At 36.9% G+C, this 15,926-nt stretch overlaps 1 protein-coding gene across 1 annotated transcript in view; it reads right to left on the minus strand.

Moving 5' to 3' along the window:
• Positions 1–15,926, minus strand: part of FBXL5 (F-box and leucine rich repeat protein 5) — a 37,064-nt gene that overhangs the window by 15,885 nt on the left and 5,253 nt on the right. The window contains exons 2-5 of the mRNA XM_076335963.1: positions 7,306–7,521; positions 5,373–5,468; positions 4,378–4,561; positions 1,868–2,050 (exon numbers count right to left, since the gene is read on the minus strand). Of these exons, the coding sequence (XP_076192078.1) occupies positions 1,868–2,050; positions 4,378–4,561; positions 5,373–5,468; positions 7,306–7,521 (679 nt within the window). The remainder of the gene's footprint in view (positions 1–1,867; positions 2,051–4,377; positions 4,562–5,372; positions 5,469–7,305; positions 7,522–15,926) is intronic.

The raw sequence follows: 15,926 nt of genomic DNA on the forward strand, positions 1-15,926 counted from the left end.
TAGACAATCATTTTTTAGAACATCTAGATGAACATGAGTATCAGCAACAGCTCCACTGTTTTAGCTGGTAGGGCACCCCCTCTCCCAAAGGGTTACTGCAGAGGCATAATTTACTTCTAGTTTGGGTATATTGTCGTGTTGGGCTTGGCATAAGCAGGTCTGCTGCCTCCCTCAGCATAGACACACTTAGAACAGAAACAACTTATCCTACTCTCTCACTAGTGGGGGATCCTACTATCCCAAAGCAAGAGCAACCCCTGTTGAACAGTATCTAAAGGAACAAGGTTTCTTATATGAGCAACACAGTGACAATGAAATCCTAATTGACTGTCAACCAACTGTGAAGCAAAAGATTTCGCTAACATTTCTCATCTTTTTTCACCCATCTTTATAATACATAAAAAGCTTCAGAAGCCCTCTCTGTATTAGGAAAAAAAAGTTAAAAATTTAACTAAGCCTGTAATTTTATGTTCTTTTTTTCCCCTCTGGCAGTAAATCCTGTTTGAGAAGCTTCCACCCAGTTTAGGGCACTTCTGCACAAACAGCTTTAGTAGTATAGATAGTACATCATGAGACTAGCTTCCCATTGTGCCAAAAACAGGTTTAGGAATAAGTCATTTTAAGCAGTTGCCAATTATTTCTTCTGTGTAGCACTGAATTATCAAGACAACTAGGTTTTAGATGAAAATTTAACAGTTTAAACTCTGAAACCCCTCCTCTCCACTCAGTCTTTTGCAGCTCAGGGACCAATCTATTATTTTCAGTAAGATTTATCCAACCAAAAAAATTAATTCAGACCCAAAAGTAATTTAACTCCTCTCTGCCTTGTACAGATTTTAGAAGCCACAAAGGTCCGGACAGAAAGAAGTTTTTAGCTTTTATGTATCTCAAAATTTAAGTTATGCGTTGTTAGCTTTCTCTCTTAAAATCTTGCAAAGGCACATAAAATATAGCTTAAACAGCACAGGTCTCCTTTTTGCTCAACTACACTGACATGGCAGCAATTGTGAAGCCTGCATAGTCCAGTGATTGTTTAATACTCACATAAACATGGACAAATACAAATAGAAATATTTAAAGCTACAAATATACCCTGATGACTTGTAACTGGCCTCACTGGAATACAGAGTATTTTGTCTATTTGAACAGGTACTTTTGCAAAGGTTACACTTCTCATTAGGAAATTTTAATTAACGGGAGAGTTTGAGGAACAGAAGTTATTAAAAAAAAACACTTAGTCCTTACTGCAGTAGAAGTTATTGAAGTAATATATCTAAAGAATCAATACTAAAACTAACATTCATACAGTTTTCTTTGAAGTTTGAATATAAAAAGTAAGAATAGGTTGTGAGGAAATGTTAGAACTCCATTTGTTTTAAACTTCCGTTCTGCAGTTATGTCTGAATCACAAGACAGACCTCTCAGAGGAGAACATACTAGTCAGGAACTAACAAAAATAGGTATATTTTATTTCTACCTAGTAACCTAATGAAATAAAAATATTACTGATACAGGTGTACCAGCAGCATTTGTAATTCAAAACCCCTTAGATTCTTAAATCATAATTAAGATTTGTATTAGTGAATATACTTGTTAGCATTCATACAAGCAAACAAACCTCACTAAAACTAATCAACAGCTTGTATACAAGAGCTACTCTGAGTTACAACCGAGACAACTTTTAGGTGGAAGTATGTTTGGGGGATTTTTAACATTTAACTAAGTTTTAGGGCACTATCCTTGCCAGAAGCATGCTCAGCTGTCAGGTTCATTGTACATGACAGCCTATACTAAAACGTTGTCTTCTATAGACTCAGGAATTCTAATAATTGACATGCTTTCAAAGGAAGAATTAAATTTAACTTACCTCTGGCCCAGCGAACAGGGTAAAGATGTTTCCAGAGAGATCCAGTTTTAGCCAACTGTGACCATTCAGTGCTTACTTGACTACACTGACATAACTCTTGGGGGTTAAGGTAACTGAAAATGGTCAGCATTACTTCAGGAGGAAGATTAGTAATATTTGTGGTGTGCCCTGTTACTTCGGTTTCTGAAATACAGAAAGTGTGTGTTAAGTGAAGCACAGCCTCTCAGCTTTAAATAATAGTGAAAATCATATTTTGACTAGGGCAATGAAAAAATAGTGTCTGAAAAAAATTTTAAACAATTGTTTGGCAAGAGAGTTGAAAAAATAGGTATCGCTTTGGCTTTAAAAAGCTTTCACTGTAATACCCCCTTAAACAAACAAACAAAAAACATCAGCTCAGTTTTCTGTTTGCCATTTTCTCAACTTGCTAGTTTTTTCCAACCCTGACCCCCCAAGGGTCCAAAAAAGCCCTGTACAAACGTAAACTGCTACTGCTCAACCACAGCAAGATTAAAGCAGTATCTGCTATAAATTAAACGCTTGAAAAAAACGCCTTATGTCATAGACAAAATATACACCTGCTTTGCCACATTCCCAGGAAACAGCACTAGCACACAGAATCTACCAGCTGGGACCACTCTCAGTGAAGCGCTCAACCTCTTGACTGGGACACAGCAAGAAGTCCACACTTCACTCTTTGCAGCTGTCTCATATTTTATTTCTAGCTTTAACTGCTAGCACAGACAATTAATTTTAACTTCCAAATGGTGACAAGCCATTCAGGTTGGAAGGTGGTACTAAATATTAGGTTAGAGGCTAAAATTTGACCGCTGTAATTAATACTTCAATCAACAGCAGTAGGAACCATCTCCAACAGCTCTCCCTTATCGCCATAGTACAAGAGAGATCTGCAAACTATATAAAATAACAAATTCAGTGCTTTGGTTAGTGGTTTTTTTGCTGTTTTAAGAGAATTTTTAATGCTTTGTTTAAGGACAATTTACTTGAGAAAAAAAATTTCTAAAATAGTTTTCAGGAGTCCTCAGAAATAGCAGGTTTCACAAATTAGTAGGGATTTATTTTTAAAGTTAGGACACACAATGCATAAGACTTTACAGTGAGACAAGGATCAGGTTTCTTTTTGCAAAGAAGCTTCCAAAGCGAGCATAATGTAAACTTTACCCTGTGATAATCTATTGCTACTTCAAAAAATATATAATTAAATACAGTTTCACGTGATAAATCAATATATTTATTCATATACCTGGCAAGTCACTGCAGGTAAACTACAGAGAATTTCACACTGAAATGCAGTTAAAACTGCACAGGACTGCAAGCTGTGTTATTTTCTTCCTTTTTTTTTAAAAATGTATGCAGGACACATACTTTCTTCTCCCTGAAGTCTAGAACACAACCACTGCAGAATTACTACTGTCCCAAAACTGCTATTCCAGCTAGACTTAACAGCAAGTAATGCCATAAGGCTACTTCTGTGGCATTCATCTGTTCAGACTCAATAGTATTTCACACCATGGACATGATCTTTTCTGAAGGTTTCACCTGGAGAGCAGAAAATTACCAGTTCAGTAGTTCAGAGAAGTCAAGTTTCTTAAAAAAAAAATCTGATTACAGAATAGTTTTTCAAGTTTTTCTAATGAGAGCACCATATCTTAGCAACACCACAAAGTCAGTTCACAAGGGCTTGCTCTACTTAGTCTCACACCCCAGTATTACTCTTTTGGTACATTAATTCCCCTTCTTTGGGGCATCAACTCTTCTTTGTTAGTTAAGAGTGAAAACTGCAAACACGGACAACTTGGGCTGCTTCGACAGTCATAAAACAAGCCTGAAGTGCACTTTAGTAGTTATCCATTTACTCTGAGTTTCATCAGGAAAGGTGGTTACAGATGAACGCAAATTAAATATCCACTTTCAGAACGCACATTTCATCTGACCTACTCACACACTGCACGGATTCATTCCCTTGCATCACTCCATACACACAGTTTCTTCCTTTCTGATTCCTGAGAGGCCCAGGGAAGTTAGGTAGTGTAACTGGGAAGGTGAGTTGCTTTTAATTTGAAATATTGTCAGTTGGCTAACTATTCTGTGTTATTAAATCATCAACAGAAAAGCTTACAAAGCGGTCCTGAAAACCAAGAATTAAATGCAGTGTCTGCAAACAGAAAATATAATTTCAATGGCAGTATGAAATTAGAGGTTAATTATCATTTCTGCCTGTTTATTTTCTCAAATATTACCATGGGAGGGAAGGGAGTGGAAGAAGGTTGAGAACAGTTAAAAAGCGAAGTACTATCTACATTACAACCTGCCAAGAAGCCTGTATGAAACAGTAAAGTTCCTGAAGTTTCAGAACTGGTTTGAAGAAATTCCCATTTTATAAAAACTATTTTATCTGCCAGTATGTAACTTTAGGTATGTCACTGGTGTGGCTTTTTAGATAAAAATTGCAGTTTGAAAATTACTTTAACTTTAATTAGATGCTTCACCTTGATCTGCCTTCTCATCCACAGAATACTTAAAGACCTTCTGAAGCTCTTCTGCTTGATTCCACTTACTAAGACCTCTGAATTCTGCAGCCTCCTTCTGTGAGCAGTGCTGTGCAATTACTTTCTTCTTAATATCTTTCAGTTCTTCGTAAGTAAAGTATTCCATCAACATTGGCTGAAAAACCTAAAGCAAAGGAAAAAGGAAAAAATAAGTCTGGTGCTGACAGAGATAGTCGATAATGCTACACAGACCTACCAACACAGAATTTCCAGTTTCAGATTCTCTCCAAAATATGTCATACATTAAATGAACCTAAGGACAGGACCATAGAAGTTCTGAATTCCAACCCTCTGCTTGCCAATGGATCACTGCATAGTCTCAGGCAAGCTGTTTAACTGTTTTCCCCAACAGAAAAGGGAAGCGCTTAAAGTTGCTTAAACCATGTAACTTATCAAGGTACTCACACAGAAGGCAAAGTGGCAAGGAAGAAAAACATGAGAAAAGATTTCTCTTGGACAGACTTCGGAAGACTTACTCTCTCCAGAAGATGCTTCCCAGTTTTTGGATACCTATAAATCATCAGACTGGCAGTACTAGTCTATGTTTCAAATATAGGTCAAAGGCTGTTTGGGAGCGTCAGTTTGAGTCATGAAGTACTGGTTTACAGGACTTCTCTTTTTCCTTTAAGTTTTGCTACACATCCCCTTAAGTAACTACCTGCTGCAAACAAATCCCAGCCCCAGTGGACTTTTGTTATCAATTTTTTTAAAGGACCAGAATTTCATCATAAATTTTCAATATATTCACTGTTTCAAAATGTGTCACACTGCAGTCAGAGAACAGAACAATGACACCACAGTCCTGAATGCAAATTGGCATAGTAGTAAAAACAGAGAATTGTGAAAAAACTGAACCTTTAAGCCCTTTGTCTCTATTCAGTCATTCCAAACCCCAAGGAAGATCAGCATAATATTTGAGGAAGATTTTTACCTACCTCCTCTTCCTCTTTCATATGAGGAAGGAAATCCCTGGTGAAGGCTTCCAATCTCTCCTTCAGCTGTTTCGCATAGTTTAGCTGTTCATATTCATTCTGAGAAGAAAGCAAAGATTTAACTATTATCTAATCTTGTCCATTCATTCAAGGGTTGAACTGTTAAATAAACCAGTGTTTCAAAGTAAAGCCCATTATGTCTTCCCCATGCGTGCAGCATGTCTGCTCTACTTCATGGTAAGAATGTGTTCACTTAAAGTTTCATGACAAGCTGACAGTCTGTACTGGCCTGTTACTAAGCAAAACAAAGTATTCCCTTCCTGCCTGATTCCAATTTATTTTGTTATCAGATATGAATTAACTTGTCTAATCACATTTTTACTTTGGAGCAAAGATTGAAGTCTGCCAATCTGTAGTCTCACCCGAAGTTCAAAGTAGTAACAGACTGATCTAAATATTTGCATGTTTTGCATAAGAATTATTCTAGGATACAGCAGTTCCACTTCATCTTTTAACTGCATACTTTTTACATTAGTTATTCTACAATTCTAGCTTCCAAATTATAACCAGAATTTATAGTCAGACATGCTTTATAGATATTTACTTGGGAAATGGAAAGAGCTCTTAAATAAAGATGTAACTGACTTTTAAATGTTAAAGTTAGACCAATCTCATCTATCAATTTGTTAGCTTGTTCTCTGTGCCAGTAATAAGATGCTGGTTCTGAAGTCTGCCCAGTAATTGCAACATACTGAAGTTCCTCATAGCTCTTACAGTAAATGTTGTAAGTTTTTCTTTTCAAACTTCTACATCATCAAGAAACCCTGACTATTACAGAAAAAAGCTTAAGCCATCAGTTTAATTTAAACTAACCACACTCTCAAAAAAAGTTAGTTAACATATCTAAAGAGAGCTAGAGAAATCTGGTTTTCCACACTTAAGTAACAGAGTAACACTAGCATCCTATCAGAGAATGTATAACACAAAGCCAAGTGTTAAAATTTCCCCTCTCCTTCACTTTCCTTCATTTTCTGATTCATTAATGCAAACAATTAAAGACAAATTTTAAGGTTTGATATGCACAAGGGAAAATAATTATTTGCAGGATTCCCAGGTCAAAAACAGCCTTAGATAGTAAAATGGAATCAATCAACTGCGTATTTAGCATTTTTCTTATTGAAAATATGGACCACGTGCACTAGAAATGTAATATGGGATGAAAAATTATTACTGGAAACTATAGTACTTAGAGTGCAGGAAGTGGGAGTTGAGTTGGGTACCCCAGAAGAAAGACACAGCAGAATTCAAGTAGGATTCTGCTGGAGAAGACTTTAACAACTTTAAATCATGAAAAAGCCAGCTGGAGAAGTAACATTTAGAGTTTCTTGAGGACTGGCACATTAACAGCATTACTGAGCAACAGATTACTGGAAGGAGTACATGACTCACTAACAGAATAAAACAATGCTTGCTTTTTTTTTTTTTTTAGGTCCGGTAATCATCTCCATTTGTGACAATAATACAATTCTATGTGCCACAAAAAAAGATAATTGGTTAGGAAACCCTGAGTAATAGAAAACATTATTTCTATAGTCAGAAACTGTTTTGACCAATTAGCAGAGCAGTCTTTGTATTCAAAACTTTCATGTTGTCTCTCCAAAACACCTCCAACTATGCAGTGATGGACTTCTGTCACAAAATACACCTCTGAAAAGAATTTTTACTAGAAATTTACTAACTGTGATGAATGGCAAAAAAAAAAAAAGAAATCTGTGTTTCAGACTGGAAAGTTTTCACTACTGTATCAAGAAACCACAAATGTTTCTTCTTCCTCCTTAGTTTATTTGTAGAGAGTATTAAGAAAAGTTGAGGCAAACTAATACGTAATCACAGCATGGTCTCCTTAGGACCCAAGTCCTTCTTATAGTCTACTTACCTTTACATTCTTTAACCCTTTCTCAAAGAGGCTAAGCATCTCTGAGAGTTTGTTGTCCGAGTGCACATTGTACACTGTCCGGCTACGTTGCTGAAGTAAACCAATGATACACTCATTTTCAATCTGCTCATGCATTTTAAATTCCTTGAATGTGGCATAAAGAGATTGCAGAAGAGCCCGAAAATCATTGTTGTTGGAGAAGTTGGTCTTGGAAAGCTAGAAGAAAGAAAAGCTCATAAAAAAATCAATGAAAATCATGCCAAGGTCAAGTTAAATCCTTAGAACAGGTATTAGGCTCCTGTAATTCATTGCTCCCATTACTTATAACATAAAAGCTGAAAACCTTCAGTTTTATAAAGAAAACTGGCAAAAATAAAAATTGAATTTGCAATTCGAGCAACTCACTTCAAAGACAAAAAATTAGAGTAATGAATGCTTTTAATTCCAATCTTCAAGCGCAATAGAAAAAAAAAAATCAGAGATTCAAGTGCATAGATAAGAATACGCAAACTAGTCTTCTATTTGAATAGTAACTTTCCCATAACTTATCTAATTGGTGCATTAAAATATAATTTAACACAACTTCCTCCAGAAGTGGGCAGAATTAATATCGGCACTTGAATACTACAGATTAACAAACATTTATATAATATCCCTATTAACATGACTTGTGAAAGTATTCACAGAATTCATAATTTTAACCTTCATGACTTGCCATTTGATTTTTATTTGTTAACAGGAACTGACAAATTCTATATAAAACCCTCAGACTTGTTTTAGAACTTTCAAAAACTCATTATGCATGGTCATTTCATGTATGTTTCCTCTTACAGTTCATTATAACAGTAAGCCATTCACACTCGAATTCTGTTAACTCCCCAAAATAAGTTAATGGAACAGTTTTACAACAATGTTGTGCTTTGTGAATGACATTTAAGTAAACTAAGGGATTTAATTGCACAATTCTCTGATTTCCAGTGGCAACTATATAACTGCATTTCCCATCACAGGCTCTGAAGAAAAAAAAAAAAAGAATTTTAGAAATATTACAAGGGACTAATGATAACTACAGAAGTTTAACAAAGCATAATATATGCAATAATGCACATTGTAAAGAAAAGCGTGTTACATTTAATCTCATGAATTCTGAAGGCAACTGTCTCATTCCACATGAATGAACAGAGCTTAAGAAACAGCAAAGTAGTAAGATAACTTTTTAAAGGAAGATCATCCTTGAGAGAACAATGCAGTTATAGCATTAGCTTTAAGAAGCCAGTAAAATCAAAGTTGTATTTAAGGAACATAAATCAATCTTGTGCAACCTTGAGATAAACAAATGTAAAAAGATTTCCTGGTAGAAATCAATGCAATGTCCCCAGCCCGACAGATAACTGAAAGGCTTAGCCACTTTCCCAGATCTACACTTTAGTCCTTACTAAGAAGCCATTATCGTAGGCCTCTGAGCCTACCTTTACGGACATATTATCCACAAGGAACACCGAGTCCTACCAAGCGAATACAAACTACACCAGCTGTTAGAAAAGATTTCCAATGAACCAAGAACCAACAAATCAAGACAGCACAAAGTTCTAGGTAACACGGTAGTGCCGTTTTTACATGCGTACAGTCACCATTAGCAACAATATGTTTTAAAACTGCATTTTCCTTTGGTGAATGTAGAAAAACAGTATTTTTTCCATTCTTATGTTTTATTCCACGTGCAGCTTCAAGAATCATAGCCTACAGCAATATACAAGAGCAGGCATTCTAAAAATAGAAATATTTTAATTTAATTCAGAAAACAAGCCACTGGAGTATTCAGAAGTGTTTTAGTTTACAAAGATTCTGGAATCTAAGGGGTTTACTAGAAATGGGAATCTGAGACTTTTATGTTCATACATAATACTTACATATATCAAAAATAACCATAAATTGAGTTACATAAAACTTCAATCGTTAAAAAAAAACCAAAAAACAAAACCAAATGCACTTATTCATTCTGACATTGCATTGCCAATTCCTGGCAACCACGAGCAACACAACCAAAACACACTGGACATCTGCCAAGTACTTATGCAACTCCACCTCAGCTGTGCCAACTGTACATTACATGCTGTACATATGAGCAAAATGACTGTCATTATGGAAAAACACATTTACTTAGCCTCAGCAGAGACAGAAAATAGGGCAAAGTTAAGGGTTTGGGTTTTTTTCCAGTATCTTTTAGACCAACTACTGACAGGTCAGAAAAAAATTCGTATGTTTGTGATGCACTGTGTTAGGATTCGAGGCATGCATTGTTATGCACATACCACAAACGGGAAGAGATCTTGGCTCCGAAGACCATTTCTATCCTATTCTAAGCTCAGAGAACGCAACATACAGAGCAGTGGTACTAGATGAAACTGCAGGATAGACTTCCCACAGGGAAAAGCAGAAGTCTGAACAAGCAGAGGAGATGGCTGCAGAAATACGTCTTCAGGATAGCCTCCTCACCTCCAGCCATTTTGTGATTCAGACCTCAATAATGGTGAAGTTTGGTTTCTAATGTAGCATTTCTCTTGATCAAGGACCGTCTCAAAATCATTCATTCTACCCATAAGGTTCTATAATACCTGAAGTCAGTCCCCAAAGACCCTTTTTGCCGAGAATCCCATTTGCTCCCAAATGCTTGGCATTTTGATTGACGTAAAAATGTAAACAAGGCTGCTGAAGTACGTAACAGGAAGGTTAGACAAAACTACTGTATTTTGCTGTTGGGTTAAAAGAAAAAAAAAAAATCACAAAATTAGTTCTGATACAAAATAGCATCTTCTCATCCTCCTGACTCAAAATCTTTTCAGGACTCAAACTTCTGTTGAACCTACCTATATCATTCATAAAACTGGAATAAATAAAGAATCCATTTGTGCATCCAATTTAAGAATTCCTGTTATAATTGTATTGTTATAGAAGCCACTGTAACATGAAATGCTTGCATATTCACCTCTCCTACTGAGGCTTCCAGCAGTTATCCAAGAGATTAGGAACTATGGAGAGGATATTGAAGTTTAATAACTGTACTTGAATCAGCAATCGGTACGTTAAAAAGGTCAGCTGAAGCTGAGGAAAATGGGCTTTTCAGAGGACAGGTAGCCTAGCAACAAAGTCACTTGGTCAGATCTGTAATTTCATTACCAGGACTGATGAAGTCTTATGATGGGGGACCAAGACTATTAACAGGCAGCAGCTGCTACACCCCGAGGTCCACTTTTCACCAGCTCTACACAAGGAAAACTAGTGCAGGAGTTTAGTAGTCCAAAAAGAAAACCACCACCCCCCAAACTCAGGTGGAGAATCCCAAGAGAACGGCAAAGGGGAGGAAATGGACTGTATTAAGGATGTTTGCTGACTGGTCAAAAATATAAAGCACAGTGCGTGTGTGATCCCTGAGCAGGCTTAAAACACACCACACTAAACTGATTATCACAGCCACAGGTGTTAGATACACCTGGGAGCTTTCTGGACTTTTGAAGACATTACATTTAAACAATGGTAAGTTAGAGCACAACTGTGTTTGTGTTTGGAATGCAAACTTGAATCGAGGAGCAGTACCACAGGAGAAACAGTTGTGCCTCCTGAAGCCTCATGAAATTTAAGAATTCTACGTAATCCAAACAGCCTGAGCAACAGGCCAAACAACAGTCAATCGCATTGCAAATTCTGTCTGAAACACTTCAGAGACCTTTGGCTGATTCAGGCGTTCTCTAGAAGTAGCCAGGAGCTGTTAAACTCAGTACTAATTTCATTTATTAAACCCTTAAAAAAAAAAGAAACCCACACCATACATAAACTTTATTTCATGTAAACTGGGGAAGGCACATCGATAATCCAAGGGCTGCTGCGGTGCCAGCAGTGACGTAAAGCACAAGGTCACAGAATGTACCCAATTTATTCCAAGTAATAGCATGACAAGGAGATAGTTACACTAACCTATGGCTGCTGTTCTCCTCTAAAGTTCTTCATACTTAACTGGTCAATTTAGGGGTTTTGCAGTACACAATACTTAAAATCAAGACTGAAACAAAAATCAGAAATATTGATTTTTCATCAGGTTGAAAGCAATGTGTAAACTAGTATTAGGATTATTAAGAATTGGATCTTAGAAGTTTTCTGCCATTAATTTAAGACCAGGTAATCCCATCCTTCCTTTGCAAGAAAAAATAGTAACTCTGCATTAAGAAATCACTTGATGGATAGCTTCTTTTAAACCTCAAATTACACAATTAAAGAATAGCTACGCTTGAAAAATCTTTGTAGCTCTGACAATCATATACCAGTTTTAGGCGAGTGCCCAGCTCCACTGGACTACAACAGAGCCATTAACATGGTCAAGATGAATGTACATAGATGTAAGCAAACAAACACCCTTCCTTACTGTAAGCTATTATTTCATTTTTGTGCTTCAAGAACAAGATGACAATACCAGCAAGATTAACAGTAATTGCTATTTATACAGTGCTTCATGTTCATGACGCTCAACTGAAGGTAATTCTACATTCAACTCTTGCATCTCCTTTGTGGCTTTAGCGCTTTCATTAAAAAAAAGAAACTTTGTCAGATGAAGACAGAGATATTTTTATCCAAAATATTGTGAATAAATAAGAAAGCTCAAGACTGCTAATTAAATCACCGAACAAAACACAGTATTACTTGGTTTCTGGAAGTGTTTTACACACGTGCCAATATGGAAAAATGTCTTCCTAGAAGAAGAAAACTGATTTTCCAGAAATGTTACTTTACAGTGAGTAAATTGAAACAGTTATTTCATAGTATCTATGCCAAAAATACATTTAATGAGTGGAAAAGGTTTGCTTCTTCCTTAAAAATATCCAAGCATACTATTAACTGGCAAGGAGAAAGTAGCAAACAGGAATAAAGAAAAAGAAGTACACTGCTCCTATCAGACTAGCACAGCACTAAGTGAAGTCTATGCTGTGTGCTAACTTTCCCAGTTACAATTATCTCTTTACTCCCAGCTACAAGCTGGAAAACAACAAAATTATGAGGAAAGAGAACAGGAAAGGGAAAATTCATTTTTCCACTCTGCCCAAAGATTTCACGAATTTAAAATGGAATAATTTCTCAAGGTTAAAGAAGTTAAAAGTGGCTACAAATTCACAAACTGCTTTATTTCAAATGAAGGGTTTCCCCATCAGCACATGTAACTTCTGAACAACTACTAACCCTAAAAATTCAGTCTAGAATCTAAATAAAATTGAAGGCAATTTTTCTTCCTTTTCATGTATCATCACAAGTAACATTTTTGATAAGTCATTCCTATAGATTCTGCTTTCCACATGTAACCACTGTGCTCATTAAGGCCTATACAAGCAGTTGATTGACACTGGAGGTGAAATAAAGATATAGTATTCCTGATGATCAATGCAGACTAGATTTCTACCACTAGTTAACTCGACAGATTTAAAACTCATTAAAAACTCATTAAAAAAACAACGTAAAATCTTTTTCATTATGGAGCTGGCAGACCACTTTGACTACAAAACCCTAACATTTTTAGAATAGAACAGAACCAGGGGAAAAAAAAGCAGCGTGGCATTACTAGTCAGCTACAACTTTTCACACTTATATTTTTAGGTATTATCACTTCGCATATGCAATAGCACTAAAATTCAAAGGACAGGAACTTGGACTCTGCAGAGATTATCTCAATTTTATGAGCAAGAAAATGCAGGGACAAAGACCATAACAAGGCGTGCCTGTGTCAACACCAAGAGCATGCGGTTTCATGTTATACTTAATCTGCTGCAAATTAGGGGGTGGGAATGGAAGAGGAAACACCCAGAAGCAGCAGCCCTGCCCCTGCTTCCAGCTGTACATTCCCACCGCTTCCCTGGAATATGCTCTAGCAATTATGCAGCTGCAAGATGAACCCACTGATCCAGTAAGAAGTCGTGCCTTTTTAGTGGGTTCATTTTTCACCTGGTCAGTGCACTAGTCTGACAGACAGCCTGCAGTGACACCCAGTTACATGCCATGCCTTACTCAGGAATCCACAATAAGAAGCACAGTTTATATCATCCCCAAGGCAGAACTATAGTGCTGAGATAGCCTAGCCGAAAGGATGACCACCCTCTCAGTGTCACCTGCTCCTTAGCTTATCCTTATGTAGAGGTGTATGAGGTGAACAGTAAGAGAATTAGCTAAACTACTTCACGCTCCAGCTGTTAGGATGTATGAAGCCTTAAATCAGAGGAGTAATACAGGTTTCCCACCCTGGGTGCTTTTCTTGGCTGTGGGTCAACCCAAAATAATAGTCATTAGTAAGGCAGGCAGGCAGGACAGGATCTGGCAGAACTCAACAAGAAATCCAAAACTTTCAAATGCCCGTCTGTCTTCTCTATATAATCCTGTCCTCTATGTAATCTCATCAGTTGTTTTGCAGCTTAACTAAAAAATCTTGAAATGGCCTTTCAAAAAGAAAAAAACACCAAACACTGTATTAACTCAAAAGATTAAGGTAGACAAAATTATTTTCTTTTTCAAAGAGCACAAACAACAGGGCAGGTAAAATGTTGTACGCTCTATATTTTGAAAGGCTAAGGTCAAGCTGATAAATGCCAAGCATAAGAGCATGACAGAGGAGGAAACAAAATGCTGTATTTTCATTTTTATTGGGGTCTTTCATATCACTCTTGCACTACACATGCATCAATTTTATCTAATGAACACCTGTAGATCAGTTTTTTGAATCATGAAGTGGTTTTCACAAAGAGACATAAATAACAATACAGGACTGACTGCACCAAGATTTTCAGTGATGCAACTGCTACGAGTGTCAGACCCCCTTGAGGACCATAGCAGAAAGCACAGCTCGGGAAGCACTGGTAAAATCAGCTGAGCCTCCTCCACCATGCAGCTTCCACAAGTAGAAGTCTACCAGGGATGAAGGGACACAGTCTGTTACTAGGTCTGCAGAGATGAACCCAACAAGACATTAAAGAAAAATCTAGTAAGGATATGAAATCCAAGAGCCTCAAATGAAAGCATGATGAACACTTGCAATGATGCTGTTATTTAGGTATCTGTGTCACAGCATTTCTCATATTCACTCTAGATGCTGTAGAAGACTTCTTTCCTGTCTTATATCCTCACACAGATAGGCTGCTGCTAAGACCTGGCCTTTTGGCCTTCTGTCAGGAAATATCTGAAGTCCCAAGAGTAAAATAACAGCAGCCTCAAGGCTCCTCTCCACTCTCCCACTGCAGTAACTCACAAACTACAAACACAGGAAAAATGCCTTTGCCCCTCTGCACTGTCTCACTGCAATTTCCTAACACAACTGAAGGTAGGCACTGGAAAAATTCACCACTCCGGCTTAATCTATCTTGGGCACTAACTGCAAAAACAAATAAAAAGCCAAGTCTCTCAAGAATTACAACTTATAATCTATTTAATCAATTAAAGCATATTCTAGGACAGCTGCATAAAGCCTGTACGAACATTGATATACACTAATTACAGTCTCTAGCTTTTCTGAAGGCATCAGTTTCTTTTTTTTTAGTGCCACAGAATAAGAGAGAATAAATTGTTGTTGCTTAAAGCAGAGAAAGGCAAAGGTGGGTTACTGCTCTCCAGAGCAGGCTGGAAGAGAGGATAAAAGATCAGAGCAACATGCAAAGGGTAAACAGAAAACTTTTTTCCTACAATTCGAGGGCAAAAATAGGTGCTAAGCAACTACTCAGAAAAAAAACCTGCTACTGTGTCTGGCATAAGAAAATACCCTCAGGTTTTTCTTATGAAGGCAAAGAGAGACAAAAGGGTGAAGCATCTGATAGGTAAGAAAAAAATAGGTGTTTTGCTAGACAAAAAAAAAAAAAAAATCAAGAAATGGAGAGAAGGTTTGAGGTGGCAAAAAGAGCTAAAGTGTCCTGAAAAAAGGAGCGAAATTGCTATGCAGGTCTGAAGAGCCTCACTTAAGCTCCAAACACATTTTATCACTGTTGTCCCCCATTTCAGACCTCCTTTGGCACTTTACTTAACATGCATTTGCTTTAAAATGTAGATATTTAAAACACATTGTCACTTCCAGATTCATCTTCAAAATATTCTTCTGCACGAGAAGTGAATTCAAAGCTGTTATTTCCCAATAGGTATAGCAAGAAGTTACTGAACTATTCAGCATCCAGAAGCTAAGATGGAAAGATGACTGGTAGAGTCTCTGATGAAATAGTCAGAGGCATGGACAGCAAATTGCTCACCTATCTCTGGATGCTAATGTGGAGGTTTAATTTCCTTCCACCAAGAAGGAAGGAACTTCCTTCCATCTTCTGCCTGTAGTGATAGTGTAGCCCACCGTTTGCAGACTTACTAACACAGTAAGTAAGCCACAACATTTGCACACTTACTAACACACCTTAAGTAGCTGTTTATTCATTCTAAACATACGTGAAGGCAAGTGCTCAATGCTACAGAATGTTAATTGGTAATAACCAAATACTATGAATTTCTAAATCAACACACACATATTTGAAGCAGCAGTGGAAAATGAATGGCAGTGTACTGAAATACAGAAAAGGGATTTCAAAAGTAGAACGAAAGCTTTGCCAACATTTGTTGAT

The sequence above is a fragment of the Aptenodytes patagonicus genome, chromosome 4 (assembly GCF_965638725.1).
Source record: "Aptenodytes patagonicus chromosome 4, bAptPat1.pri.cur, whole genome shotgun sequence".
NCBI lineage: Eukaryota > Metazoa > Chordata > Aves > Sphenisciformes > Spheniscidae > Aptenodytes > Aptenodytes patagonicus.